This window comes from Lolium rigidum, chromosome 3 (assembly GCF_022539505.1).
Source record: "Lolium rigidum isolate FL_2022 chromosome 3, APGP_CSIRO_Lrig_0.1, whole genome shotgun sequence".
NCBI classification, from domain to species: domain Eukaryota; kingdom Viridiplantae; phylum Streptophyta; class Magnoliopsida; order Poales; family Poaceae; genus Lolium; species Lolium rigidum.
Window position 1 is genome coordinate 135032104 of NC_061510.1, and position 26889 is coordinate 135058992.

The following is a 26889-nucleotide window of genomic DNA, read 5'->3' on the forward strand; positions in this document are numbered from 1 at the left end:
ATTATCACCAAGGTTGTCTTAAAACAAACTCGTACAAGCAAACATATTCATTCAAGCAATGGTAACACCAAGTAACCTATCCTTGTTGACACAAATTTTTGAACTAAGAAAGGGGTATGCATCTCGTAAGTTAATCGAACCCAATATACACTTCCTCATTCTGCCTAGCCTAGGAACGTAAATGCACCAACTCCTCGGTGTCCATGATGGCAAACCATGTTGGCAATCAAAATTTTCATGAAACAAACCCGTGGGATGCACCAACTCCTCGGTGTCCTTCGCCTCCGGTGGTTGCAGGTCGTAAAACGGAGATGTTGTGAATCTGTCCCGGTGGCAGGGACTCCAGGGAGGGAAATGTTGAGGCAGTTGGTGAGAGCGGAATGGTGACGGTCCTGCGGAGGGGAGCCTGTGGTGCCTGCGCCGGAGATGATGAAATGTAGGGGCAGTAGATGTCAGTACCTTGTCTATCCTCTAAGGACATAAACAGAGCTTCTAAATCTACCTAATCGAGAGAGAAAATTGAGGGGAAGATGATGTCGCACTTGTCTATCCTCTCTGCGAAGGAGATGGTGACGGAGATGGGGCAGCGAAGGGCTCGCGATAGGGACCTGCTCCGGTAGATCTTGGGACGGGTAGCTTGCGGTGAGGAGCTTGCGGTGGTTGCGCCGGAGATGGAGACGGCGACCCAAGATTGGGGATCCCGTGGCCTGAATCTTGTGGTGGCTGCACCGGTGGCGGCGACGGAGACGGCGGCGTGATATTGCGGCGTGAAGCCGCCGGTGGCCGCACCGGTGGCGGCGACGGAGACGGCGGCGTGATCTTGCGGCGTGAAGGTGCCGGTGGCTGCACCGGTGGCGATGGCTCTGCATGCTTGCGACGGAGAGAAAGACCAGAGGAGAACGGCCATTGCGGATAAGAAGGATCCATGGCGGTCGGCGAGGGAGAACGGTGGTGGCGAAGGAGGAAGAACGGCGACGGCGGCGGTGGCCAAGGAGGAAGAAAGCTAGGGTTTTTTTTCTATCGAAAGGAGAGCACGAATGGAAGAGAGAGTTATTTAAGGCAACGCCGCGGTGGGAGGACGAAAGTGTTTAAGTGAGAAATAACGAATGGCTTTTTTGCAAAATAAACGTCGACGTGGGAGGACGAAAGTGTGTAAGTGAGAAAGAACGCAGGGACCACGCCGCAAAATAAGAAGTGGATATATTGTCTCTTCCTCTCCGCCCGGACAAGATCTAGATTTCATTTCCCCCACTCTGCTAGGGTTTTCTTGGACACTCCGAAGGAGGAGACGGAGCCGAGGAGCCGGAAGGAGGAGACCACGCCGCGAACACGTCGGAGGCAACGCCGGCGAACACATCCAAGGCAACACCGGCGAGGAAAGGTACAACTCTCCATTCCAAATCTTGATCCTTGATCCCCATTCCAAGATCTTGATCCCGGATTGCATGTACTCGGCTTATTGATGCTATCCTATACTTCTTGGCTTGATCCTACGCTTATATGGATGAATTGCTAGCTGTTGTCTTCACCGATGCATGCTACCGATGCTACTTATGCATCCGAATATGTGTTCCCGTTGCTTTACAGTTGATACCTTTGCATAATTCATGCATGGATTTGTTATGTAATCCATCCCGGATGAATGGATTATCGATGAACCGCATATGCAAGTGATGCTTAAGTGTTTTGCTTTGCATGATTTGATGTTTCCATGGATACTTTGGAAATAAATAAAGTCTGAATCCATTACCTGAATAGTGAGGTTCGGATGATTAAGTTTTGATTCCTACCGATAGTGATGGTTATCTCGTTGTTGGTAAATCCATTACCTTAGTAGCCTTGCTACTAACTGGTTGCTCACACACTTGGCTTAATCTTGTTGGTCTGCCTATCTCTCGCTTGCATAATAGGGAATCATAGTTCATATGAAAGCCATTATGCTTATGAAGAATTTCTAGGATTTCGATGGTTTAATTATCTAGGGTTTCATTGGGTGGTCTTTGATTGCATGTACCGGCATGTGCATCACTATCGAAACTCGTCTCGTTTACCAATTGTCCGGTGATAATGACTTGTTAAACATGGCATTTGCTTTTGTTGGATGAGTTACAAAGCAATAGAAACCGTCTCTCGTTTACCAATTGTCTGGTGATAATGTCTGGTGATAATTGTATTGAGATATGCAGATACATAAGCAGTAGCATAGGACAAATAAGTATAAAAACATATGCAACTGTTTGAAGTGGTTTAATTATGTCTGGATCAGTTCCTCCTATTATCTTGTTGGTTTAGCTCCTAGCCTTAGAAAATAGTACATGCAAATGAAGCCCAACCATCTAGTTGCTCTACTCGTCTTCGGTTAATATGCATTACTCGTCTCGTCTGTCTTCATATTGTTTTGATATTAATTTGAGTTGTCTATTAATATTATAACTTCAACCTTCTAGATGGGATCCACAAAAGACAATCCAATTGAAATTGACAAGTGATCCAAGCTTGTACTCCGGTTCTTCAAGCTCGGACGCTACCATGTGTGACAAGTCCGATCGTGGATCGTCAATCCCTTGGGGTCTTCGGAGGTATGAAATTGCAATTGATTCCTTCTTCTTCCCGTTGGTTAACATCATCTCTAGTCTAATGTGGGTTAACATCAATGTTGGTTAACATCAATGTGGTTATTTATTTATTTTTACTAATGTAGGCTTCCATTACTTAACAATCACATTTCTCTTTGTTACAACTAGGGCCACTCGGTAAGTGGGAGCCATGACTTTGATGAGCACCGCATGTTTGAAAATGACATGTACTTGACAAAAGGTCAAGTCGATTTCCTTAATGAGCACCGCAACCACTTTCCAACGAGAGGAATTTGAGTACTATGTCTACGGGATGACCAAGTCAGCAGTGATAAAGAATAAATGCAAGCCGGTAAAAATACAAAACCTAACCTTCATTGCTCGTTGAGTACTATAAGAATGCTATTACCGTTGCTGATTGGAACCGATTGTATACATTGTATGGTTGACAGGATATTGGAAAGAAGTTCACCGCCAAGTACCCGAAAAGGTTCATTGACGATGCTCCCGGCAATGCTCGTTACTCTTTCTCTAGAGTACACCGACGAGCAATGCACGCTTTAAAGTGACCATGAAGATGGCAAAGGGGAAGGCCAAGAATGCAATCATAGCAACTCGGTTGGTCAAAGGCTATGAATACTTATGAGATCAAAGAAGGAGCCATCTGCATCTTTGAATTCTACGTTGACATGAAAGGTAAGCTTGCTCGATGATCCACAGCCTACTCGATGACCGTGATGACTCCGATTCATCCGAGTCATCGTAGTAAGTGCTCAACTTCCCCGAGTCATCCGAGTTAGTTATGGAGTATTAGTTGTCTTAGTTGCTATGGACTCGTTAGTTGTCTAAGTTCGTCGAAGTAAGTGCTGAACTCGCTGAACTACTTTTGATGCCTACCAGTGGGCATGCTACTTAAGATGCCTGTGATGCTTTTGTATGTAATGCCCGACATGCTTTTGTATGTAATGCCCGACATGCTATGCCTCGTGATGCCCGTGATGCATCTTACTTGCTATGCTCGTGATGCATCTTATCGCTATATCTCGTGATGCCCGTGATGCATCTTTACTGCTATATCTGTGATGTATGTGATGCTTTTGTATGTCTGTGATGCATTGCCGGCACTTTTGAAGATTTGCCAGCGAAAGAAATTGCTGGCAGTTACATGTATGCCTGTAATGAGCATTGCTGGCACTTTTGAAGATTTGCCGACAAGAAAGTGCCGGCAATTCTAGCACCTGACGTAGTGACATTGGACTGGTGGCCGCGATACTGCTGGTGGATGTCCGGCCCACTACCACTATGTATATTTACAATCTATCGGGCCACGAAGTCTTACGCTGGGTTCAAAAGATGTGCGTCAAAATGGTCCATCAATTTACGGTAGGCAAATCTCAAAAAAAAAAAAAGAACTTATGGTAGGCCATGTCTACGGTGCCGACTGTTCAGAAACGTTCCGTGCTCATTGGCCTTACATAAAAAAAATAAAAAAAGAGGAACCGACTGATGTGAGTTTTTTTTTGAGAAGATTACTGCATTCATCAAATTACAGATCCAAAGTCCAGACAGACGCAGCAACCTCAAGATAGCTGGAGAAGCTACAAATGACCCGGCACAAAAGCAAAAAGACCCCTGAAAAACAGAAAATTACAAGTAAGTCCCTACGGAGAGTCTCTCTACAACCGAAACCATGCTCGCCGCGGAAAGACGCCAGAGAAGGAAGCAAACAACCATCTTCCCAGAAGGCCGACAAAGCACCATCGCCTGATCTGGCTTTGTGAGTCGAAGAAGGACCCCGCCGTGACCGGTGAGGCGCAGCCATTGGGGTACGTCGACGAGGGCACTCCCCGTGCTTTCTCGGCTCCAGATCCGGAGCCTCCAGTCGAACCAGTCGAGGAAGACACTGGAGCCGCCGCCACAAGCCACAAACCTTGCACCGGAGCACCAGATCTCCCGAACGCCGACATAGGAGAAGCCCATGCCGGCCACCACGCTCCTGTACAAGCCTCGAGATCTGCAGGCGGAGTCGGAGGAAACGCCACCGTGACGACGGCAGAATCGAAGCACAAAAGACCAGAGTTTGGCCGACGCCGCCGTCTTGCCGACCAAACCAGCCACACCACTTCCAGATCGAGGACCGACGCCAGCAGCATAAACTGCGTTGGACACCGATTTGGGAGAAACTTATTCTGCGGCGCCGTCAACCTCGCCGGAGCTCGTCGACGAACGCCCGAAAACCTAGCTACGAAGCCTAATCCTAGACTACAGCTATACACAGCCGGACGCCGGATCCATTGACCCCCCTTCCACCAGAGAGCACGAGGCCCTCGGGGAAGAGGGGTCGCCGGAGCCAGCGCCAGCAGATAGATCGCCTCTCTAGTCGCCTTGAACAGTAGAGGGGAGAAGAGAGCGAAGAGCTAACACCTGGGTTGTGCCTGCCGACTGATGTGAGTTCCAAAAAAAAAGGGAGACTTGCTTTCCCTCCACAGATAAAGAAAACCAAAGACTGCTCAGAATGAATAAATGATCGAAATTCCGTTTCTCATCTTTGGCAAGCCGACTTCACATGTACAAAACCGAGGCATCTCATTCAGCAAAATTGGAACCTTTGCTTCGCCGTTCAGAAAGGCAGATACCTGAGGGATCTGACGGGCAGGAACCAAGATGCGGAGAAAGCTCCCAGATTATAAAAAACGAACCATCTTCAGGTTGTTCAGATATGATATCAAACACTAAACAACTGCTCTCTATACCCCTATCCATCTCCACGCATTATGCTCCTTGTTCAGGTTCACTTTCTTCCTGCAACCGGGATGTGGGTTTAATATTAGCACTGAGCTCCGAAGATAATACCTACACAACTGTCCACACGTGTTGGTGGTCACTTGGTCTTGCAGGCCTGCCGTGAGATACACGGTGGAACAGAGAAACCACACCACACACAAGAGGAAGACATAGGCGATATATTCCATCTCATCTTTGCCAAAAATAAAAGGGGCCCGATTCCGCCAGCTTTGTCAGCATCACTCTTTCCCTTGTTCCTTCTCTCGGGATCGCGTGCCTCCCTGCGCAAACGAAACGATGGTGTCAAGAGCTCCGAGAGGGAGAAAGAACAGGAAAGCATACGATTCTTTCCAAGCACTTAACAAGCAACAACTCAATGTAATCTGCGCAAAAGATAAAGTCATGCTCCTCACTCCCTTTCATTGGATTCAGCACAAAAGATAAAGCTATGGACACAAGGAGTTCATTCCATGTTCCAAATGCATAGTAGTTTTAGTTTATGCTCCTCACGACTGGTCATCATTGCACAAAATGCCCAGCCAATGCTCGACGAATCAAGGCAACAATTTGGAGGAGCAGATAAGCACCAGCATGCCGGAATTGAAGCGGAACCAAGGCACATATATCATGTCATGAATATATAATATGAAGTGAAAGAACAGACTTATAATTGGTACACACAGGGATTCCCTGAACAGCTTTGGAGAGGACTGGTTGATCCAGATAACTGCAGCAAGCAAAATATACATATAGCAGGCTATAGGCAACAACAAGGAGTACTGTCTTGGACCACTCCAATAGTTTCTTTTGAAAGAATTGTTACAATTTTCCTATGCAAAAGATTTGATGTATCAAGTTAGAGTTGATTTTACTTGATTTATCCTACCAATAAATTTGTAAAGTCCTTTTTCTGCAAAAACAAAAAAATGCATCTTGCACTCGTGACTTGCAAGTTGCAACACAGTCCAAACATGAACTAGATTGCAGAACAAATGAAGTGCGAGATGACCACATGCTATTACTAAAACCTCCCAAGTTACGGAGGAATGGACCGAAATTATTATTGAATTATACCAAATATTCTGTATAACTTTGACTTTATGCCATTGAACTTATCTAGAACTGAACTCATGCATTTTTTATCAATGCAAAGAAAAGACAAAGGATGGTTTAAAGGAAAAGCAACACAGAGCACTGAAATCAAGAAACTAATCTTCAATCTTAAGCTCCTAGTTTATGAGCCTTATGTAGAACATATAGCAAAGGAACTCAGAAGACTGCTTCACACACATGCACAGCCTATTAGATTCGCCTATCCACTTTCCTTTTGCCTGATAGCTGAACAAGTACAAAACTTACCAGAGGAGACAAAAGGGAATCATATGCTTATTCCATACTTTGCTTTTGTGCAGTCCCAAGAAAGGCATCTGTGATAGAATGAGTTCCTTCTTTGCTTTGTTTGCAGGCAAAACATCAACCAGTTCTTCTTCTGGATGCCTTTGGTCAATAAGGAATTTAATTTGTTTGCTCTCATATGAAGTGATAATTATATGCCTTAGTCAAATGTATGTTGTGCTTGAGTACGCTGAAAATATACAAGAGGCAACAGCATATGTGATATTGTGATTGCAGAAAATACAGAATACTAATTAATGCTAACCAACTAAAGATGACGTTTCATTTTCATGTTGTAAGCACGGTGGAGAGTGGAATTAATTCGAAGGCCACTCCCAATGCCTCGTTAAGACGGCATCACTTAGTGCTTTACATGTTTAGAAACAATGATCACAATGCATTGCATCTTAGATAGGCTTGGCATATACTCTCTCTCCGTTCCTAGATATAAGGTGTATAGTTTTTTTGAGAAAAGACTCCAAAATATAAGGTATACTGCGTTGAACAACCGGTGTGGATATTTTTTTAGGGATTTTCTTGCATTTCTTATCATTTGAAAACTCCTCTATTTTATCATATTAATTGTCTAGAATCAATCCCACCAAAATCTTGTGTAGTTTTCTCTCCACATGTGTTTCTTAATTTCCGTGCCAAAAACTATACACCTTATATCTAGAAACAGAGGGAGTATTATAGTAAACCCTAACTGTATTAAGATTGCTTGAGTCTTATTGGATGATAGTACTCCCTCCAATCAATAATAAATGTCATGGTTTTAGTTCAAATTTGACTAAAAATGAACTAAAACCACGACATTTATTATGGCGGAAAAGCTAGACTTACGGAATGTGTTTACGGAAACTGCTTACGGGAATGATACGGTAGCAACCAATTGATTCATTTGATTTTTTTCCTTCTGTGATTTCTGGGCCGTGAACCTACCAAGTGATTTCCCGTGAGCCCGTAAGTCCAATCCCGTAAAATTCTGACCGTAGGTGTAGTGTTACTCTTATTATGGATTAGAGGGAGTACAAGATTTAGTGATCCATGCATTGCGTGAAGTGACTGTATCAAAGACAAGAGACTATTTCATCATCCTTCCTAGTTAGTTATACATCATATAGATAGAAATCTGATGTGTGTGCTAACTGCTAAGAGACACGTCATGGTGGTGTATTGTTGGAAGCTGCCTAAGCGAGTAAGATGTAGGGTAAAGACAAAACTACAGCCCACTGCATAAAGTTCTCCAGAGAACAAGGTTCCCACCTTTTCCTATAAGACCAATAAATAACATGATTGTCTCTAATTATTCCCTTCATGCATGCCAAGTTAAAGCAATATAAACCATAATTGATGGTACAGATCACAATGCAAGAGTATTCTTGGAATTGAAAAACGAAAATATTGGTGCGCGTAGGGTCCACAGGTACCTAAGGAATAAGGATAATATCTCTTTTCAGTTGCTGTGAAGATTGGGTCAGGTTCGAGTGCTTCTTCCAACGATTCGAAATTCTCTTCTCCCTTTCCTGCCTTATAAGACCAGTACCTGCATAAGATCTTGACATGAGTAGTCGTAGAGTCATAGTTATTTAGAACAAAGGTCGTCTCACTGCCAGAGAATAGAACTTCAAGGTACGGTGAACAATCCTTGATTACCAGAAACGGAGGGTTGATAAAGCTGCAGCGGAGAGTTCTTGGAAGGATCAGTCTACAAGCAGACATCAGTACTGAAAAGAACTGAAAGAGGTACAAATCTATGAGATGCGTCAAGTACTCAAGTGTCATGTTGTACATCTTGCTCATATAAAGGAGATATCTTGCTATATATCCTAACCTGCGATATTTTTATTCAGATGTATCATCATCAACAACAGCTCCAGAGCCACAACCAGCTCTTGTCTTCTAGGCAGACTTTCCCTTCAGAGAGGCACTTACTTATGCAAGGAGGAATTATTCCAGGAGAGTCAGGGCTTGTACTCTCAACTGATGCTAAGCCTAGGTTAAAATGGACCCCAGAGCTACATGATCGTTTCGTGGAGGCAGTAAATCAACTCGGCGGACCAGATAGTAAGCATGCACTACTGATACCTTTTTTGCCTTAGAAGCAACTGCATCGATGCTATCATCTAAACACTTACAAATCTCTGCAGAAGCCACCCCCAAAACTATTATGAGGCTCATGGCTGTCCCTGGACTAACATTGTATCATCTTAAGAGTCATCTCCAGGTAATACAAAGAATTTCTAGTATAGCTCTGCCATAATAGTCCGCATATATGTCTTCAAGTAAGATACTAAATTGTTTTTTCTTTCACCTAGAAATACAGACTCAGCAAAAATCTCCATGCTCAAGCCAATGTCGGAAATTCAAGAAATGGTAAGTACAGCATAATCAAGCTACCAGCATCTCATTACGCTTGACACTGAACTTCCTTTTCCATTTGCCAGCGGTAGGCTGCACCATAGCAACGGAGAAACCATCTGAAGGAAATGGATCGCCAGTCAGTCACCAACTTAATATGCAGACAAACAAGTAAGAAATAATTGAATCTGTTCTTGAGTGTGTTCACAGAAGGTAACAGTTTGCTATTTTATTAGATCAATGCACATAGGTGAAGCCTTACAGATGCAAATTGAAGTGCAGCGACGACTACATGAGCAACTAGAGGTAAAAAAAAAGCAGCATGCTATAAACTATATTTATTGTAAAGCCACTTTTACATCCCTTTGCAGAAATATGATTTATGCCTGACTAGTTCATTTCATGGATAAGTAATACTATAATTTAAATTTTATGGCTGCCTATCCAATTAATGTAGGCTAAACAAATATCTATGGAGAATATGCACTAGAGACACGAAAATTTAGCTACATCCCACAAGAAAATATCAAATTATAGTATCATGGATATACAAACTGCACACGGGAAATTCAGTTGGAAAATCGACGCTGTACAAAAAGTCCATGAACCAAGACCAACTTAACAATGATTAGCCATCATTTTGATATTTTATAAGTGAAAGGCACATCATTGTTACAGTCATGTTTACTTTTTGTAATATTACAACTCAATTGGAAAATTACTTCATTTTTATATGTTATGGACGTTTGATTTCTTGTTTACTGATAGCTGAACCTTATTCCTGCTTAAAATGATGTGCTCTATGTCGCGCATAGGTTCTATGCAATAAAAGAAGGCGGAAACGCTCCTGCAACCAAATTGTCTAGGCAAATAGACTGTCTTGAAGTGTATGTGATTCTTGTTATCTTTGTTTTCCATAACTCAATCCTATAATAATTGTAAGCTCCACCTTAGGTCAAAAATTTACATACTTTATTGGACAACTTGAGGTCCAAATTGTAGCTTTATATTTAAAAAACATAAATATTTTTATTCTCAATATGTATAGTAATAAAATTCGTTTTTTTTTGTTTCTCCTGTTGCGGAAGTGCTTCTTTGCACTTCTTGCAGAATAACAGATAATTAGGTAGAAGTTCACCACTACTGTAATTCTCTGAATGAAAAGAAATAAACGGTGCACTAGAAAATAAATACCAATCTCTGGTACCTTACGCATCACAAACTAATGATGCCATTCAACAGGTACAAAGACACTTGCAACTCCGAATTGAAGCACAAGGAAAATACCTACAATCGGTGTTGGAAAAGGCACATGAGACACTTGCAACGCAGAATACTGGCTCGGCTGGTATAGAAACTGCAAAGATGCAACTGTCAGAATTGGTCTCCAAAGTATCGACAGAATGCCTCCATAATGCTTTTACAAGCTTTGAGGAGATTGAAGGATCGCGAATGCTACAAAGGCATGCCATGCAACCCGGTGATGGATCAGTTGACAGCTGCTTAACTGCATGTGAGGGCTCGCAGAAAGATCAAGATATCCTATCAATTAGCCTCTCTGCTAAAAAAGGAAAGGAGATAGGAGGCATGTCACTCGGTTTGCAAATGAAAGAAAGAGAACATGATGATTTATTTCTAGAGAAGCTAAGCAGAAGGCCTCCAAACCACCAAGAAGGGCGCGAGAGGAGAGACAGCTTGAGCATGACATGCCAGGCAACAAAATTGGATCTAAACATCAATGGCACAAATGATGGGCCTCGGAACTGCAAGAAATTTGATTTAAATGGGTTCAGCTGGACCTAGGTAGCACGCGAGAGTGCCGATTTCGTAACAGTGAGATCATGTGTGACGTAATAGATCTTCTGTTGACATTCCTCCCATTTCAAGCCTTTGCTGTCAGCCATCACAATTCACCGGAATAAGCGATGGAATTGACAACTAGATGCTTCTTGCAAGCCACCGAAGTAGCCCGTGTAGATTCCGGGGAAAGTATTTGAGAACTTGGTGTTCTCCTTTGATATATGCTTTGTTGTGATTCTGTACCATAGGACAGAAATAACACGAATTTTGTTGCAACCCCATCCCCCCAGTGAGGTTATCTTTTGGAGTGCCTATTCTTTTCTGTCACCAGAAATATGTTGCCTACAATCTAGCCTAGGCTCTGCGCACATCTAATGGATCTGCAAGACCAGCACCCGTGCACAGAGAAGGGGTTAAATCCCCACATCACCTAAAGGTCCAGTCTTGATCTCTAAATTACTCCACAGGACATTTACCTTCTGTTAGTTACGATCACGACTAATCATTTGCGGTGCTTGCGAGCTAGTGACCACCGGAGATGGCAACGGCAACGGATAAATCAAGGCTGCAATCGCTGAAACGGCGGCTCTAATTGCCGCCAGGAATCGCGCAATCTATGAACAACCCACTGAATCGCATTGCTGCGTACGAGTACGGATAAATGGGGAGAAGAGGAGAGATAATCTTGGGGGGAAGTGTGAGTGCATACCGGCCATAGTTAAACGCCGCTTCTTCCCCCCTCTCTAACTCCGCCAGACAATTCCCCGGTTTGGAGCCGATATCGACTGGGGGAGGAGAAGAGTGGGATCTAGCTCTATCTGCGGCCTCTCCACGAATCCGAAAATGCAAATTGATTCGGAGATTAGCCTTCGAGGATGTTGATGCGCACCGTGGTTCGTAGAGGAGGAAGACGACGAAGCGAAGAGCGTGGGCCGTCCTGCACGTGATTGGCGGGCTACAAAGTGCTGTGGTATGGTAGCCCATCAGGCATCAGCACATTTGCTAGTCACTGTCGTTTTGTTTGGGCCATCGTACATTTTCCCCAGGAGTGTTCTACAGGCCAATCTGGCCCTACCGATGCTGCTGAAACCGCTCGCCAACATTGTATTTCCGTCGAAATTGACAAGTGACAAGTCGTACTAAAGAATCGACAAAGATAAAACTAGGGTTGCAAGAAGGGTTTTTTAGACCTAGGGCTCTGGGCGACTAGGGTTTTGATACTCCACCGCCGGGATCCTTGCCGGTGGGGGGTCCTCTTTCTTCCTGACAAGATTCATCCAAAGTCTTGGCGGGGTTCAGCAGTCCGGTTCCTTTAAAGGCCTGCAGTATGGGTTGTTTCCGTTGCCATGGAGAGATCGGCTAACTCGACAAGCAAAGCGAGTGGATCATGAAGTAAGAAGGCAGAGGCGATCAACGCTTTGTTGAATCGCTTGGGCATTGAGGAGGATGAGATCGACGATCTGGTCTTTGAAGAGGAGGAAGAGGCTCCGAAAGAAGGCATCAAGTGGATGGCCCTGGCCAAGGTCCATACAGAAAATTTGTTCAGCCCCTCTAACCTTTGAACAACATATGAAGAACGCTTGGAGCCCGCCGAAGGATATTGAATTCCATCACCTTGAGGGTAATCTTTTCATTGTTCAATGCTTTTGTTTGGGAGATCGGCTTGAAGTTGAGGAAGGCGGTCCATGGTTGTTCCATCAGAACGCAGTAAGCATTGAGAAATACGATGGATTAGCTTCCCCTGAATCGGTTTATTCGAATTTCTTTTCTACATGGATCCAAATCCATAAATTGCCTATTGGATATCCTAATGTTGCTTTGATCAAAAACCTGATGGAGAAGAAGGTAGGGAAGGTTCTTAAGGTTGAAACTAATGTGAATGGTCTCGGAAAATTTGTCCCTGTGCCAGTCAAGTTGGATGTGAGGAAGGTACTGGCTCGTTTTGTGACTTTCTAGCATGAAGGTCAGCGCGGATTTTATCAGGTGAAATATGAGAAGATTTCTCGTTTATGCGGAGCTTGTGGATACTTTGTTCACTCTCACCTTAAGTGTGGTACATGCGAACACGACGAGGAGACGCTGAAGTGGGGAGATTTTTTGAAGGTCGATTGGGAAACGTGGCATGGCCGAGGTTTTGGTATAGGACGTGGTAGAGGACGAGGCAATGGCAGAACTGGCCGTGTTTGGGAGGGAGTTGGTACAGGAAGAGGAAATGACCCATGGGGTAGGGCTATGAATACTTCTTGGAGGCATAATGCTATAGTTCCTGGGTCTAATAATAGTGATCCAGACCTAGAGGACATAGCTACAAGCCCAGTGAAAACTAATGATATGGAGTTAGACAAGGATAACCTAACCATCCCAATTGCCAAACAGTCGCCGGATATGCAAGTAGATGAAACATATGATATTGTCTCAGGAAAAGAAGGCGGAAAATCTGATCAGGTCATTGCTATGCTGACAGATGGAAATATTCCCCAAGGGTCTCTCGACGGAGCTGCGGAAAAGGATCGCAAGAAGGACAGAGCTAACCCCACTTCAGCAGGATCTGCGGGGTCCCGTGAGGACCTCGTCCGGGCGCAACGAAAATTTTAGGATTGAACTGTCAGGGTCTGAATGCCCCGACAATTCTTTCGCTTTTGGATCTCCAAAAGCAATGTGATCCGGAGGTTATGTTATTGTCATATTCTCACCTAGATGATTACCAGGCAGATTGTTTGAGAAGAAGATTGAAGATGGACTTAAAAATTGTTAATGGAAGTGATGGTAGAAGTGGAGGTGTCATTCTTTTTTGGAAGAAGTAAATCAATATTCAGCTTTTATTTTCTGCACCGAAGTATATTGATGTCAAAGTGGTGGAGAGCCCCGGGAAAATTTGGAGATTGACGGGTATTTATGGAGAACCTCGATGGCAAGATAAATATAAGACTTGGGACAAATTGAGAGAGCTAAAAATGATTATGTTCTCCCTTGGGTCGTTCTTGGTAATTTCAATGAAATCCTTTTGTTCTCATGAGAAGGAGGGTGGCAATCGCCGATCCCAACCTTATATGCAAGCTTTTCGGAATGCTCTAACAGACTGTGACCTTGATGATATGGGTTTTTCAGGGGACCCCTTTAATTGGAAGATAGGAATAATTCGAGAGAGGCTTGATCGCGTTATTTCCAACGGCAGTTGGGTAATGAAGCATCCGACGGACAGGGTTCATCACCTCGCTTATATAAGATCGGACCACCGACCTATCCTACTGGATATAGAATACTTGGAACCATCTGTCCCCGTCCAACAGGTACCCAAACGCTTTGAAGCTAAATGGCTCAAGGAGGAGGGTATTAGGCAAGAGGTGGAGCGCGCATGCATGGGAGGCGGCTGGAAGTGCTACTTCGGGTGGAGTGATGGCCAAGCTAAATCATATGCATGCGGTGTTCCATGATTGGGATGGGAAGGTCCTAAAACGACCCAAACAAAGGTTAAGAAAGGCTCAACGTGAGCTCAACAAAGCTCTGAATGGGCCGATGTCTGATGAGAGTGAAGAGAAAGCAAAGGAAATGGAAAACCTCATCAAATTTTATTGGAGTAGGAAGAGGTGTACTGGTCGCAATGGTCTAGAGCAAACCGGCTCCATCTAGGAGATCGCAATACCTCGCTCTTTCATAATTTTGCCTCTGCTCGGTGCAAGAAGAATTATATTAGAGGCTGCTAAATAATAATGGTGATTGGGTGGAAGGTACAGAACGTCTAAAGCCGATAATCTTTGATTATTCTACTAATCTTTTTACTTCAGAAGTGCAACATACCGATCCATCTATGTTAGAAAAAATTCAGACCAAGGTCACGAAGGCTATGAATGATAAGTTTCTTACTCATTTCACGACAGAGGATGTCAAAAAGGCGGCTTTCAGTATTGGAGATTTTAAGGCCCCCCGACCCTGACTGTCTTCATGCGGTCTTCTATAATAGATTCTGGGGTATCTATGGGGAGGGGATTACTCAGAAGATCCTCAAGGCCGTAAACAACGGGATAATTCCTGATGGATGGAATGATACTATTGTGGTGATGATTCCAAAGATAGATGAGCCGGAACTGGTCACTCAATTTCGCCCTATAAGCCTCTGCAATGTGATCTACAAGATTATCTCGAAGATGATAGCTCTCAGAATTAAGGAAATTCTCCCTGAGGTGGTGTCTCCTACACAAAGTGATTTTGTCTCGGGCCGTCTCATTACTGACAATGTTGTCGTGGCCTATGAATGCGTTCACTCAATTAAAAGTAAGAGGAATGGAAAATCATGCTACTGTGCGGTAAAACTTAACATGCATAAAGAGTATGATCGAGTAGAGTGGATCTTTCTAGAAAATATGGCGAGGAAGCTAGGATTTGCTGAAAGATGGATCTCGTTGATGATGGCATGTGTAAACAGTATAAGATACCAACTGAGATTTAATTCGGAAGAAACATATATGCTTGTGCCTACGAGAGGCCTCCGTCAGGGGGATCCTCTCTCGCCCTATTTGTTCCTTCTTTGTGCGGAAGGTTTATCTAGTCTCTTGTTGTTTCAAGAGGAGGTTGGTGGCATAGATAGGGTACCGTCAGTTTCACACCTTATTTTTTATGACGATTCTCTCATCCTCATGAAAGCAGATATGAATAATGCGACCTTATTACATAGTGTTTTGGATACCTATTGTGCAAATTCTGGACAATTGGTGAGTGTTGCTAAATCAAGCATCTTCTTTTCTCCTAATACTCATGTTCTGATAAAGGCAGAGATACGTGAGGTTCTTCATATTGATAGAGAGGCAATATCAGATAAATACCTTGGTCTCTCAACAATTGTTGGAGCTGATAGAAGTGACCGTTTTCTGCATTTTGTTGAGCGAATTATTCAGCATACTAATGGATGGAAGGAAAAATTGCTTTCAATTGGAGGTAAGGAGATATTGCTTAAGGCAGTAGCCCAAGCTATTCCTGTCTATGCTATGTCAGTCTTTCAAATTTCAGTTGGAGTCTGTAAAAAGATGATGGATGCTATTGCACAATTCTGGTGGGGTGATATTGAGAACAACAACAAAATGCATTGGTACGCTTGGTGGAAATTGTGCTATCCGAAGAGTGAAGGAGGAATGGGCTTCCCGATTTCGACTCCTTCAATCTAGCTATGTTAGCCAAGAAAATATGGCGACTTATAAATGTACAAGACTCTCTTTGCGAAAGAGTTCCCAAAGTGAAATACTATCCAAACAGTGATACCTTGAAGGCAGGACCATAAGTTGGATCATCATTTACTTGGCAAAGCCTGCTTGCTGGCCTAGCAACTTTTAAGAGAGGGGTGATCCGGAGAGTTGGTAATGGTGAGAAAATAAACATTTGGATTGATTTCTGGATCCCTTCTAGTCCGAATGGAAAATTTATTACACCGAGAGTGGGGTACGGTCTATACTAAGGTGTCAGAGTTAATAAATCCTCTTACTGGCAGCTGGGATGAGGGACTTTTGGAGGATAATTTTTGTGCAGTTGATGCAAGGCGCATAACTGAAATCCCTTAATAGCCAACGGTTCGATGATTTCATTGCCTGGAAATATACTAAACATGATAGGTATTTGGTAAGGTCCCGGTACCATCTACAATGGTTACATCAGTTTGGTCCAAGATCAAATCAGCTTGCATTACCAGGGGTCGGCTCATAATCCGTTATGGAGAATATTGTGGAAGCTGAAGATTCCAAGCAAAGTGAAGATCTTTATTTGGCGAGCACTACATGGTATAATTCCTCTTAAAAGTATTCTGGCAAATCGACATATTGGCACTAGTGGAGCTTGTCCAGGAGCTGAGGATATTTTGCATCTCCTTTTTAAGTGTTCAACTGCCAAAGAAATATGGGCATCTCTAGGCCTACATGAAATAATAGAATAGACAACGCATGTTGAGAGGTTCAGATCATCAGTTTGGAAATATTTGCTACGTAGCCAGTGCAAATCGCTACCATGAATTGATTATATCGATATGAAGGAGACGGTCTTTGTTACATGTTGGTACTTATGGTGGATTCGGAGGCGAAAGACACACGGTGAGGATGTCCCTTCGATTTACAAGTGCAGGAATTTGATTCTTTCGATCACGACAAATTCCACAAGATCAGGTGCAAAATATCAAGGGAGTGTGTGGACTTGGCATCGGAGTTCTACATGATGAAATTCAAGTACTGCCCAAGGGAAGCGAATCAAGATGCCCATGAGATAGCTAAGTCTAGTTTCTTGAATAAAAGTTCATTTATTTGGGTCGATGAACCCCCTAGCTTTCTCATTACTACTACATAAACGATGTAACTACATTGGCAAGTTTTAGACACACTTTTTTCCTTACCAGGGTACCTAAGGGGACTAGAAGGTTTTTAATGAGGCGGCTTGCTAGTTTAATATATTTCTTTTACCTCAAAAAAATCGATAGAGGTCCTCACTCAAGAATTTCGGCTGCCTAATTCGGCATGCTTCTCGACATCGATGGCTACCTAGCTTTCATAGTCTGACGTTACTTTAAGTGCTACTTTTACTGGTACTTTTAAGTACAGGCACTCACATATCCAGCTTTGTTTTTTTTTCACTTACACTACTATTAGTGCGAACTGTCATGTTATTAAGCAATTTCCAAGTAAGTTTAATTATCGAAAGAAACATGACACAAGTACTACCCGACTTAACCACATGCATAAGACTGAGTACATCTACCAGATAAACACGTACATCGCGACAGGAAGGTCGCCTCACCAACTTCATTGCTAAAGTCGCCTATGGTGTTGCCAGGGTTGCCGAATCACAGAGTTTGGCGAATTCAATGAGGAATCAGCAAGCTGCTGAAGAAGAAATAAGTAGTCGATATATAACTCGAAAAGCAGCGAGCAATCCTATCGAGACGTTTCTAGATAACCTTATTGCCCATGGGCGGGCCTAGGATTTTGATAATGGGTATTCAGAATTAATGTGTCACCAAAAAACTCTATAGAAACAAGTGAAGCTAGCAGCTTTTGGTACCTTGGCCTACAAATACATTGATTCCTAATGAACTACACCACCATGTCCACATGTTTGAGCCCAACTTGGTCAGATTTTTGTAAGAACTCATCCATAAATCATGGCTATAACATATGACTTGAAGCTTTTGCCAAAATTTATGGGTATTGAGCTGAATACCCATGAATACATGTGTGCCCGCCCATGTTATTGCATGCCTCCTGGTGCAGGATCTCTATGGACAGAGTTTTGGAGGCTTGCTCTCTTGTATGCCTGTGCGCAACAAAGTAACACATGTAGTGAGAGAGAATGATCGAGTACACAACTGATTTGTTATGTCTCCCCTTGGTATAGCCTAGGACATGGAGGCGTCTGGCAGATTGAGCAGATATGTGGAGGTGGATGAGTCTGGAAGCTAGGTACATGTCAAGCATGCACATATGTGTTAACAAGTCAACGCCTGCACCGAGAAAAAAGTTAATCTTCCACAAAACTGGTTTCGAACTAGATTCATGCGACATGTGTGCGCGATGTGTGGTAAGGCGAGTGACGGCGAAAGAGGAGTGAGCGTGATATCCTTCTCTCCTAACTCACTCAGTATTGCTAGAAGGGCTCAACCTTATTGACCACATCAACCCTTTCTTAACTAGCAACGTGGGACTAAACTTTAGTCCTGAAGCTATCCTAAGCTGCCACTAAAGATGAGCCTTGTGATTTTAGAAATTGTAGGCTACATGGGATATCTACATTGGCTACAACCCATGTACATCCAACAAGAACTTCAACTTCTCTTATCTTAGCTCCGACGTCGTCCTGCTTTCAATTGCCGCCATCTTTGTCAACAACACATTTGACGACGGGGATGATGTGGTTGGCCACATCATCGTCGAGGAAGGTGAAGAATAAAACTTAGGGTTGTGGTGCGGGGAACTTGCCGACGACAAGGTCATAGGGTTGGCGTGAAGGTGGAGTTGGGGGAGCTCGTTGGCGATGAAGTCTTGGGTTTAGGGTGAGGGAGGGTTCGCCGAATTCAGAGGTCAGAGAAATTGAGACGAAGGTTGGGGACGATGGTGGACAGGTGTTAGGGGCGGATCAAAGAAGGTGGGGCAATGGTTGGCAGCCTACCCGTCGGCGAAGGCAGGGTACTGTGTCAGCGAGAAAGAAGAACTGGGGAGGAAGAAGGAGGAGGAGGAGGAGGAGAAGGTGGTGGGCTGCGGTCCATGATGCCCTTTTTCCTGTGACGCATTGTTTCGGCGCCGCTTCAGTAGTTTAACGGAGCTCCCAGCTTGACACGCCGGTGAAGAAGACGAAACGAAGAGCCTGGGCGGTCCATCTTGCCTGCACGTGATGGGCTTTCCTACGAAGTGGTGTAGTATGGCAGCCCATCAGCACATTGCTAGCCAATATTGTTTTTTCTGGTAGTTACTAGCCCATGCCCATAGAGTTTCCTCAGGGGTATTCTATAAGCCAATCTGGCCGTACAAATACATGGAGCTGAACCGGCCGTCAACTTCGCATTTCAGTCGTAATCGGCAAGTGCTACTGAAGAATCAACAGAGGGTCCTCACTCTCACAGTCTCACTCAAGAATTTCGGCTGCCTAATTCGGCATAATATACTCGACATATGTAGCTAGCTAGCTCTAGCCTGATGCTAGACCGCTAGTACGTAGAATGAAAATGGAGCATAATGTCTTCAAACTTTTCGTAGAAAAATTAAAACATAATGGAAACATGGAAAAAAATTGCTAAAAGAAAATAGAAATAGAAAGTTTTCGATGGAAACGGAAATAAAAATAAAATATCGTTTTCCGTCGGAACAGAAGCAAAAAAAAGAAACTTCTGTTTCCAATTAATATGAGATTTCCCTTTAGGGTTGATGTGGATGGCCAATCCAACACTTGTCAAAACTAACTTCCAAAGTGTCTCATTCCAAAACTGGAAATATTTAATCCTTTCATGCATTGGAGGATGCATCCACAACGTTTCACCTATTCCCTAGCAAATCCAGCACCGTCCTAAAATTAGGGAATAAATTTGTTGGTTCATTTGAATGATTGAGATTTTTTTTGTAGGAGTATGATTCAAAGGTTCATTTGGTTCCGGCCAATATCTGCATCACTTCGTGTTCCGTATTCGATCCATATTATTTCGCAATATCTGTTTCTAGTTTTTTTTTTGAGAACATAGTACAACGCAGACGCACGTACAAACACCCCTATGAATGCACGCACGCACACCCTACCCCTATGAGCACCTCCGAGGGACTGAGTCGGCATATCTTGAGGTTGACAAAGTCAACACTGGCGCCTCGCTGTTGATGGACACGTCACATACCACTGAAAGCATAGCGCCGGTTAAATTCTGAAATAAATCCAGGTAAATGCAAACACCCATGCCAAGTCTAGGATTTGAACCTGGATGGGTTGATTCCACCACAAGGGACGTAACCACCAGAGCCAAGCTCTGTTTGCCTGTTTCTAGTTTTTGTTCTAGTGATTATGTATTTTTTTCGCGAAGAAAATTGAAAACAAATGTGTTATCGCTCAGTTTCATCTGTTTCCGCTCCGTTTTCATCCAGTCATATGCTACGACCTCAACATTGTTTACATACACTGTGATTAGTGCGAGCGTCAGCTTCTCTTATCTTAGCTCCAGCGTCCTGCTTTCAGTTACCACTTACAAGCATATTTGTCATTTGTCAACCACTCAAGTCCTAAAGTAACCTTTAATAACGTTTCATTAGCTACTGCTCTCTGGGCGATGACGCGACCGATGAAAATTTCGGTGGCAAGTTGCGCGCTCTTTTTCTGCATATGCTACATCAGGCTTCTCCTTTTACACTTTCACTACTTCGTTTCTTGCCCTCGAAACGGAACTTTTGGTCATTCAGATTACGACATGCTCCTACCTTGTCTTTCTAGTAAAAAAACTAATGCTTGCCGTTCACGTAAGACCCATTATTTGAAGAACTTTACTTGGACTCTAGGTACCATCAATTGTGGTGGTTTGTTTTTGCTCTGAGCATATGATCGCTCCGCTGGGTCCGTTTTTCTTTTGTTGTTTTTTTCTTTTTGGTCGTGTGGACCCTTGATATCTATACTAGCTCTAAACATTATACGGTTGCATATGCTGAGTATATCTGGTAATCATCTTGGCATTAAATATATTATATATTTATCAAAAAAAGATAAGACCCATTACTGTTTCAAGCATATTCACTAGCAAATAATAAGTATTAGCGGGGTGCATGGGTTTGAATCACTAGCTTGTCCATTGTGTACACCATGTTTATCAGTATCAAGATAATAGGCAGTATCAATTTTTTTTGTCAGCAGTATCGTATTGTAGTATCATGATATCATGAGAATTTTATTATTATATATATATGTATATATTAATAGTAAATCTCAACTAAGTTTAGTATTTAATATTTTATTGTTGAGTACATCATATGTTTTTCATAGAGTCTGATCATGTAAATAAAGTATTTAATTAATGGGCTTTTCATCTTTGTGCTCCTAGTTCCTTAGTTGTGCTATGATTTGCCCACATTGAAAACTCAGCTCAGTTTTTCGTCGAGTTAGGTCTAAAACTCAATGTAGTGTCGGATATTGCTTGTCATTATATTTCCGATAACATTGATTTCATCTTATCTGAAGCATGGATGCTCAAGTGCACTTTTGGTTCTAGCTTTCTTTGTTGTTGTTGCTTATTTCACGTCTAGGAGGGTAAAACTGAGAAAAACTAAACAAAAAACATGGGCATGAAAATAAATTTTCCTTAAATATTATAAATATGGATCGACTCATCCAATGTATGATACAAACATATATAATTAAGAACCCACGAAAAAAAGACTGTGTATGCTTGACATTGGCACAAACAAATAGGTAGTTGATTGCTTTCTCACACATATGAACTCATTTTAAACCCATCTCACCCAAACTTATCAATATTATATTATTAAAATATTTAGTTAGCTTTGAGATTACAAAACAACTTTTAATTTTCATCTTTACAATGTTGATCCATATTATTTAGCATATGCGTGGAATTTTATTGTACCGCTTTTATATCGAGATATTAAAAATATCACGATACATATCAGGATATAGGTAAAATACTACCAAATTGAGATACCATCATGATACTTATACTCTCCATCATACATTTAAATTTTGACAAATCTCAGACAACCTTCGTAGGACGAAGGGAGTAGATTGGATACTATAGTATCGTGAAATCATAAGATATACATATATCGAGATGCTGAGAACCATATGTACCACTAGTATTAGTAATTTGGTACTACCTAGCTAGGCACACAACAATCTTCAAGATTAATTCCATTGATCTCAATGTTAGGCCGATCGGGAAGAAGTAATAACACCAACAACTGGCGCATACATGTGTAGTCTTACACGTTCTGACCATCTTTGCAGGGCAAATGTCCAGTCAGTCCAGGAAGAGATGCCAAACTTAATTTGGCAAGACGGGAAGGAAGGTAACGAGGAAAGCGCCGGCCGAGAGAAAATGGAGCAGAACATGACATCCGACCGACATCCCGATCGCTTTAACCTGAGCTAGCTCCATTTATATACTCCATATATCTGCATGATCGCACGTGAAAAGACTCAAAACGGTGTGAAACTATGTGCTTTTCAGGGGGAAATCACAAGGTCGACGAACCGATCGACGCGCTTTTCTTCCCGATAGGCCGCAAGGGGCGGTGGATCGATCGAGGGGCAGCCGGGCAGGTGGTGCCGGAGCCGGCCGGTTTGCGGCGGCCGCGACACGTCCTTGCCTTACGTTTGGGTAGAGCTCGTGTGCATGCAGCGCTAGCTACAACATATGCACGAGCTACCCTGCATGCATGTTCCTGCTATTCTCCGATGCCTTGTTTTGCAATTTTCGGGCAATGTTCAGTGTATCATCCGTTTTTTTCTTTCTTTCTTCTGGCGAGAAAAAAAAACCATACTGTTGTGGTGCCTGCCACCTGCGAGATGTTTCTCAATTCAATGAATATAAGCCGTGCGAGGTGCGCATCTTCTTGTTTTCTCAGCTACATGTGGGCGCATGTGAAATGTGCATGTGCTGGCTGTTGCCACGATTTGGACAGCAGAGGGAGAGCATTTTTAGCGGAAAATGATAACTGATGTTGTAGCTAATTAAGCACAAGAAGTTAAGCATGGCAACTAATTTAGGCCAGCGCTTTTGGACAACTCGGGGGCGAAAATAAGTTTAGACCAATTTTCTTTGATTTAAAGCCGTTTTTCGTAGCCGCCAGTTTCACCAGTTTCGACGGAGCGGACCTAGAAGAAAGCTTTAGTGAGGGGCAAACCTATGAGTAGGGGAAACTATGTGCTAACTATTTCTACTATATGCTAACTATATATATGCATGAAGAAGAAAGCCTTGTTAGCAAGTTAACCAAATATAAAGTTTTTTTCTCACATAAAAATAAAAAGTATGTATTGCAATAATTTAAAAGGGACCCCACCCAGGCCTTCTTGGGTCCACCCCTGGTTCCTTCACGATCTTCCTGCATGTTCCTGGTATAAAGTAGTGGTACTGCGTAGTCCTCGCACGCTACCAGCTGGCAATGTGTGGTCTCGGCGCGCTACCAATATGCGTTGTTGGTCGCGTGACAGGGCACGTTGCCAATGTTTCTCGAAGTAGCGATGTGTCGATATATGGCACACTACTGATATAGCACGCTGCAGGTATATATAGTATATGGCATGCCACCAATAGTATTTTTTGGATTTCAATTTTTTTTTTGTGTCATTGTATTCCGCTGATGTGGCAACATACTTATACATGCATATATATAGTTAGCATATAGTAGAAAGAGAGAAGTGCCTAAATTAATATACTTTCATCATATTAAAATCAAAGTAGAGCAATGACCAAATTAATACAAGTCTCGACCGAGTAGCCAACTAGCTAGAGGTACATAGATAGCTAGGCTTCATCATCCAGAGATGCATCTTAAGAAATAAGTAGTTATTTCATTATCTAAACTATGATCACATACAATGGAAACACAATCACGATGAGCAAGATGCGGATTATGAAGTTCTTCCCCATTGTTATTCTTCTTCCTCTATCCCGCTAGGAATCTTAATGTGGTGACCCTGCATACCACTGTATGTTATAGTATGCCAGTCGTTGATATAACATTCGCGAAGTACCTTACATCCCTCAGAGTAGTACAACAGAAACATACACTACAAGGAAAAGGCCTACCGCCGGCGAACCTAAAAGGCCCATTGCCGGCGCACCACGAGCCCGCCGGTGCGAACGGGCCGGTGATAACTGGCCACTGCCGGCGCACCGGGCAGTGCGCCGGCGGTAGGACGGATACTGCCGGCGCGCCATCGACGCTTCGCCGGCAAAGGACAATTTCCACCGGCGCACCAGCAGCTGCGCCGGCAGTAGTGCTTCCAGCACTGGCGCATGCCACGTGCGCCGGCAGTAGGTCATTTAGGTGCGCCGGCAATAAATTCGAAAATTCTTTTTTCAGCTTTTTCCAGCATATTAGAATACATATTTGACAGCAGTATATATTTACAACACAGTTCATATTTGTACAGCAGCACATGCAATATGAGAAGCACATAGAGAGTCAAGTATCATTTCGGTATCAATACACAAATACACAAGTCTCGTTCCGGAATGTTGATTCATACAACACATGTGCATATGCAACACCGAACGACGAAGTTTCACAAAGTTAGAAGTCTCGGTACATAGTCGTCACAAGTATCGTCATACACCTCACAATGTAGGTCCTAACCTAAACTACAATCACATAGAACATGACCAACATGGTTATGATGACCATCATCACGAAGGCCATGGTCTTCATTCGGTTCCTCCTCATGTCCCTCATCTCTCCCGCTACATAACGGGCGTATCTTCCTTCCGCCTCCACCCTAGTGGGGTATCCCTTGTAGCTGTTGCCGCCGAAACGGTGCACCTGTCTCCGACGAGTCCTCCCAGTCGTCGTAGACTCCAGGAACCCTCCCCTTGTACACGACATATGTCGTCGGCATCTCCATTCACAAGACAAGTAAAACGTTAGTACCAATGCAATGAACAAGTGCCAACTCAAATAAGAGACAAGTAGTACGAACTAAATAGCATGTGCCTCATACTTTGTTGGTCGAAATAAATAATAACATATAGGGATGGGGTCAGTGAGGCTAGGTAGGATGCACAATAGATTGATATTTGTGGCCATCACACCAAGCCTCACTGGCCCCACCCCGGAGTGTACAAGTGACCGAACATTTTAATCATCGGCCAATGCAATTAAGAAGTGCGAACTCAAATAAAAGACAAGTAGTACGAATTAAATAGCGTACCTCATACTTTGTCGGTCGAAACAAATATTAACATCCAGGGATGGAGTCAGTGAGGCTAGGTAGGATGCACAAGAGATTGATACTTGTGGCCGTCGCACCAAGGCTCACTCGGCTCCACCCCCGAGTGTACGAGTGACCGAACATTCTAATCATCGGCGAACTCCAAATACGAGGCAAGTAATGCAAATAATTATTAAGCTATCTACGCCATAATCTTGAAATATATAGCAAAGTAAATGAAACTATAGACACATGTTCACATGCACATTCATACAACTAAATAAAAGCAACAAGTCGATTCTATTGGAATATATAGCAATTATTACAATACGGAAGTTCAAGGACATATCGTTCAAGCTTTAGCAAGTGTTCCCGTCGTAGGATCAGGTTGTACGCCTAGGGGGGAATGGACGGCAGCCCTCAAGCGATTTGAACGGCCTCTCATCACGCGACATCTCCAAGCGGAGTTCTATCTCGTCATTAGGTGGTAGACCGTAGCCGTAGAAGAACTCGCCAGACCTAGCGTTGACATCCCGCAGGATTACCGTGCAAATGAACTGCTGGATGTGACCCCAGTTCTTTCTAATCTCTCTATCGGGGACATCCGCCATGTTTGCAAACCTGTTTCCGAGATTCTCCGGCAGCAACATGTCATCCGCGTACTTTATGTACTCCCGCATCCGAAGGATGGCATACCACGCGTCCATCCCATTGTCTTGCGTCGATCGCTTGAGGCGGGGAAGTTGGTTGTGTGGGTTAAGACCAAGCCTCCTCGGGATTTCCTCTCTACTTTGAGGGGGTCTCGCCTTGTTGGCGAAGCCGGTGAGAGCATCATTGAGAAGGGCCCTGATGTGGGTGTAGTCTTTCTTGCGGTCCCTACCCGAGTCGAGATAGACTGCATGCGAGTGTTGCGGGTGCACGACGATGAGGGTTTAGAACTTGTCTGTAACATCCCAAATTTCCAATAAAGGAAGAAGAACAATTTCAATTATCCAAAATTTAGAATCAACAAAAACTTTTACTTTGCATATAGTACCCTGCATAGGACTTGTGCATTTTGAGTGTTATGCCATGATGTTTGTTACTTAGAGTATGTGATGAGCTCCAAAACCCTAAAGTGATCAAGTGATCATCATAAACCAAATTCACCAAAAAGAGAAAGAAATCAAATATTAGAAAAACCCTAAAAAACCCTAACATATCGGAAATTCTATTCGGCTCCCGGGTGCGTATGCTCCCTCTACCAACAAAACATATTTCGAAATGTGAAAAAATTTTGACAAAAAATTCTACATGTACATCTCCATAATATATGTGTATGCGTCAAGTTTCACGAAAATATAATATTTTTTGTGGCCTATGTGAAAAAGAGAAAACTTATCCTGTGAAAAGCATTATTTTCAGCACTGAATTTTGTCTTTTTTACACACGTCTCATGATAAGTTTATTTTTTATGAAACGACTTTGTGTGCGTGTAGCACATGAAGATGTACGTGCGAATTTTTTGTTCCAATTTTTTTGAAATTTAAAATATATGTAAAATGCATTTCAAAATATAGGGAGCATATGCTCCCATGTTCCAAAACATCGC

The 26889-nt window shown here is 43.1% G+C and overlaps 1 protein-coding gene and 1 long non-coding RNA gene across 3 annotated transcripts; one reads left to right on the forward strand and one right to left on the reverse strand.

The window, feature by feature from the left end:
* Positions 1-5162: 5162 nt before the first annotated feature.
* Positions 5163-11813, reverse strand: LOC124702369. 2 transcript variants are annotated; one of them, XR_007002441.1, is made up of 5 exons: positions 11626-11813; positions 8412-9235; positions 8186-8301; positions 6720-6945; positions 5163-5641 (listed from the first exon to the last, which is right to left on the reverse strand). It is a non-coding gene; the product is annotated as an uncharacterized LOC124702369 (long non-coding RNA). The 2 variants fall into 2 exon arrangements; XR_007002440.1 differs by having other exon boundaries at positions 5163-6945.
* On the forward strand, positions 8314-11197 carry LOC124702368 (myb-related protein 2-like). Its single transcript, XM_047234507.1, has 7 exons — positions 8314-8501; positions 8609-8822; positions 8906-8982; positions 9074-9131; positions 9203-9287; positions 9353-9422; positions 10359-11197. Exons 2-7 carry the CDS (start codon positions 8609-8611, stop codon positions 10917-10919), a joined length of 1065 nt encoding a protein of 354 aa, XP_047090463.1. The 5' UTR covers positions 8314-8501; the 3' UTR covers positions 10920-11197.
* Positions 11814-26889: the final 15076 nt, after the last annotated feature.

Bases quoted from the DNA above. Each gene is read 5' to 3' on its own strand.
- LOC124702368 (XM_047234507.1), top strand. From the start codon at position 8,609: ATGTATCATCATCAACAACAGCTCCAGAGCCACAACCAGCTCTTGTCT. The intron at 8,823-8,905 runs GTAAGCATGCAC...AAATCTCTGCAG, and splicing joins TCAACTCGGCGGACCAGATA to AAGCCACCCCCAAAACTATT. The intron at 9,288-9,352 runs GTAAGAAATAAT...CTATTTTATTAG, and splicing joins CTTAATATGCAGACAAACAA to ATCAATGCACATAGGTGAAG.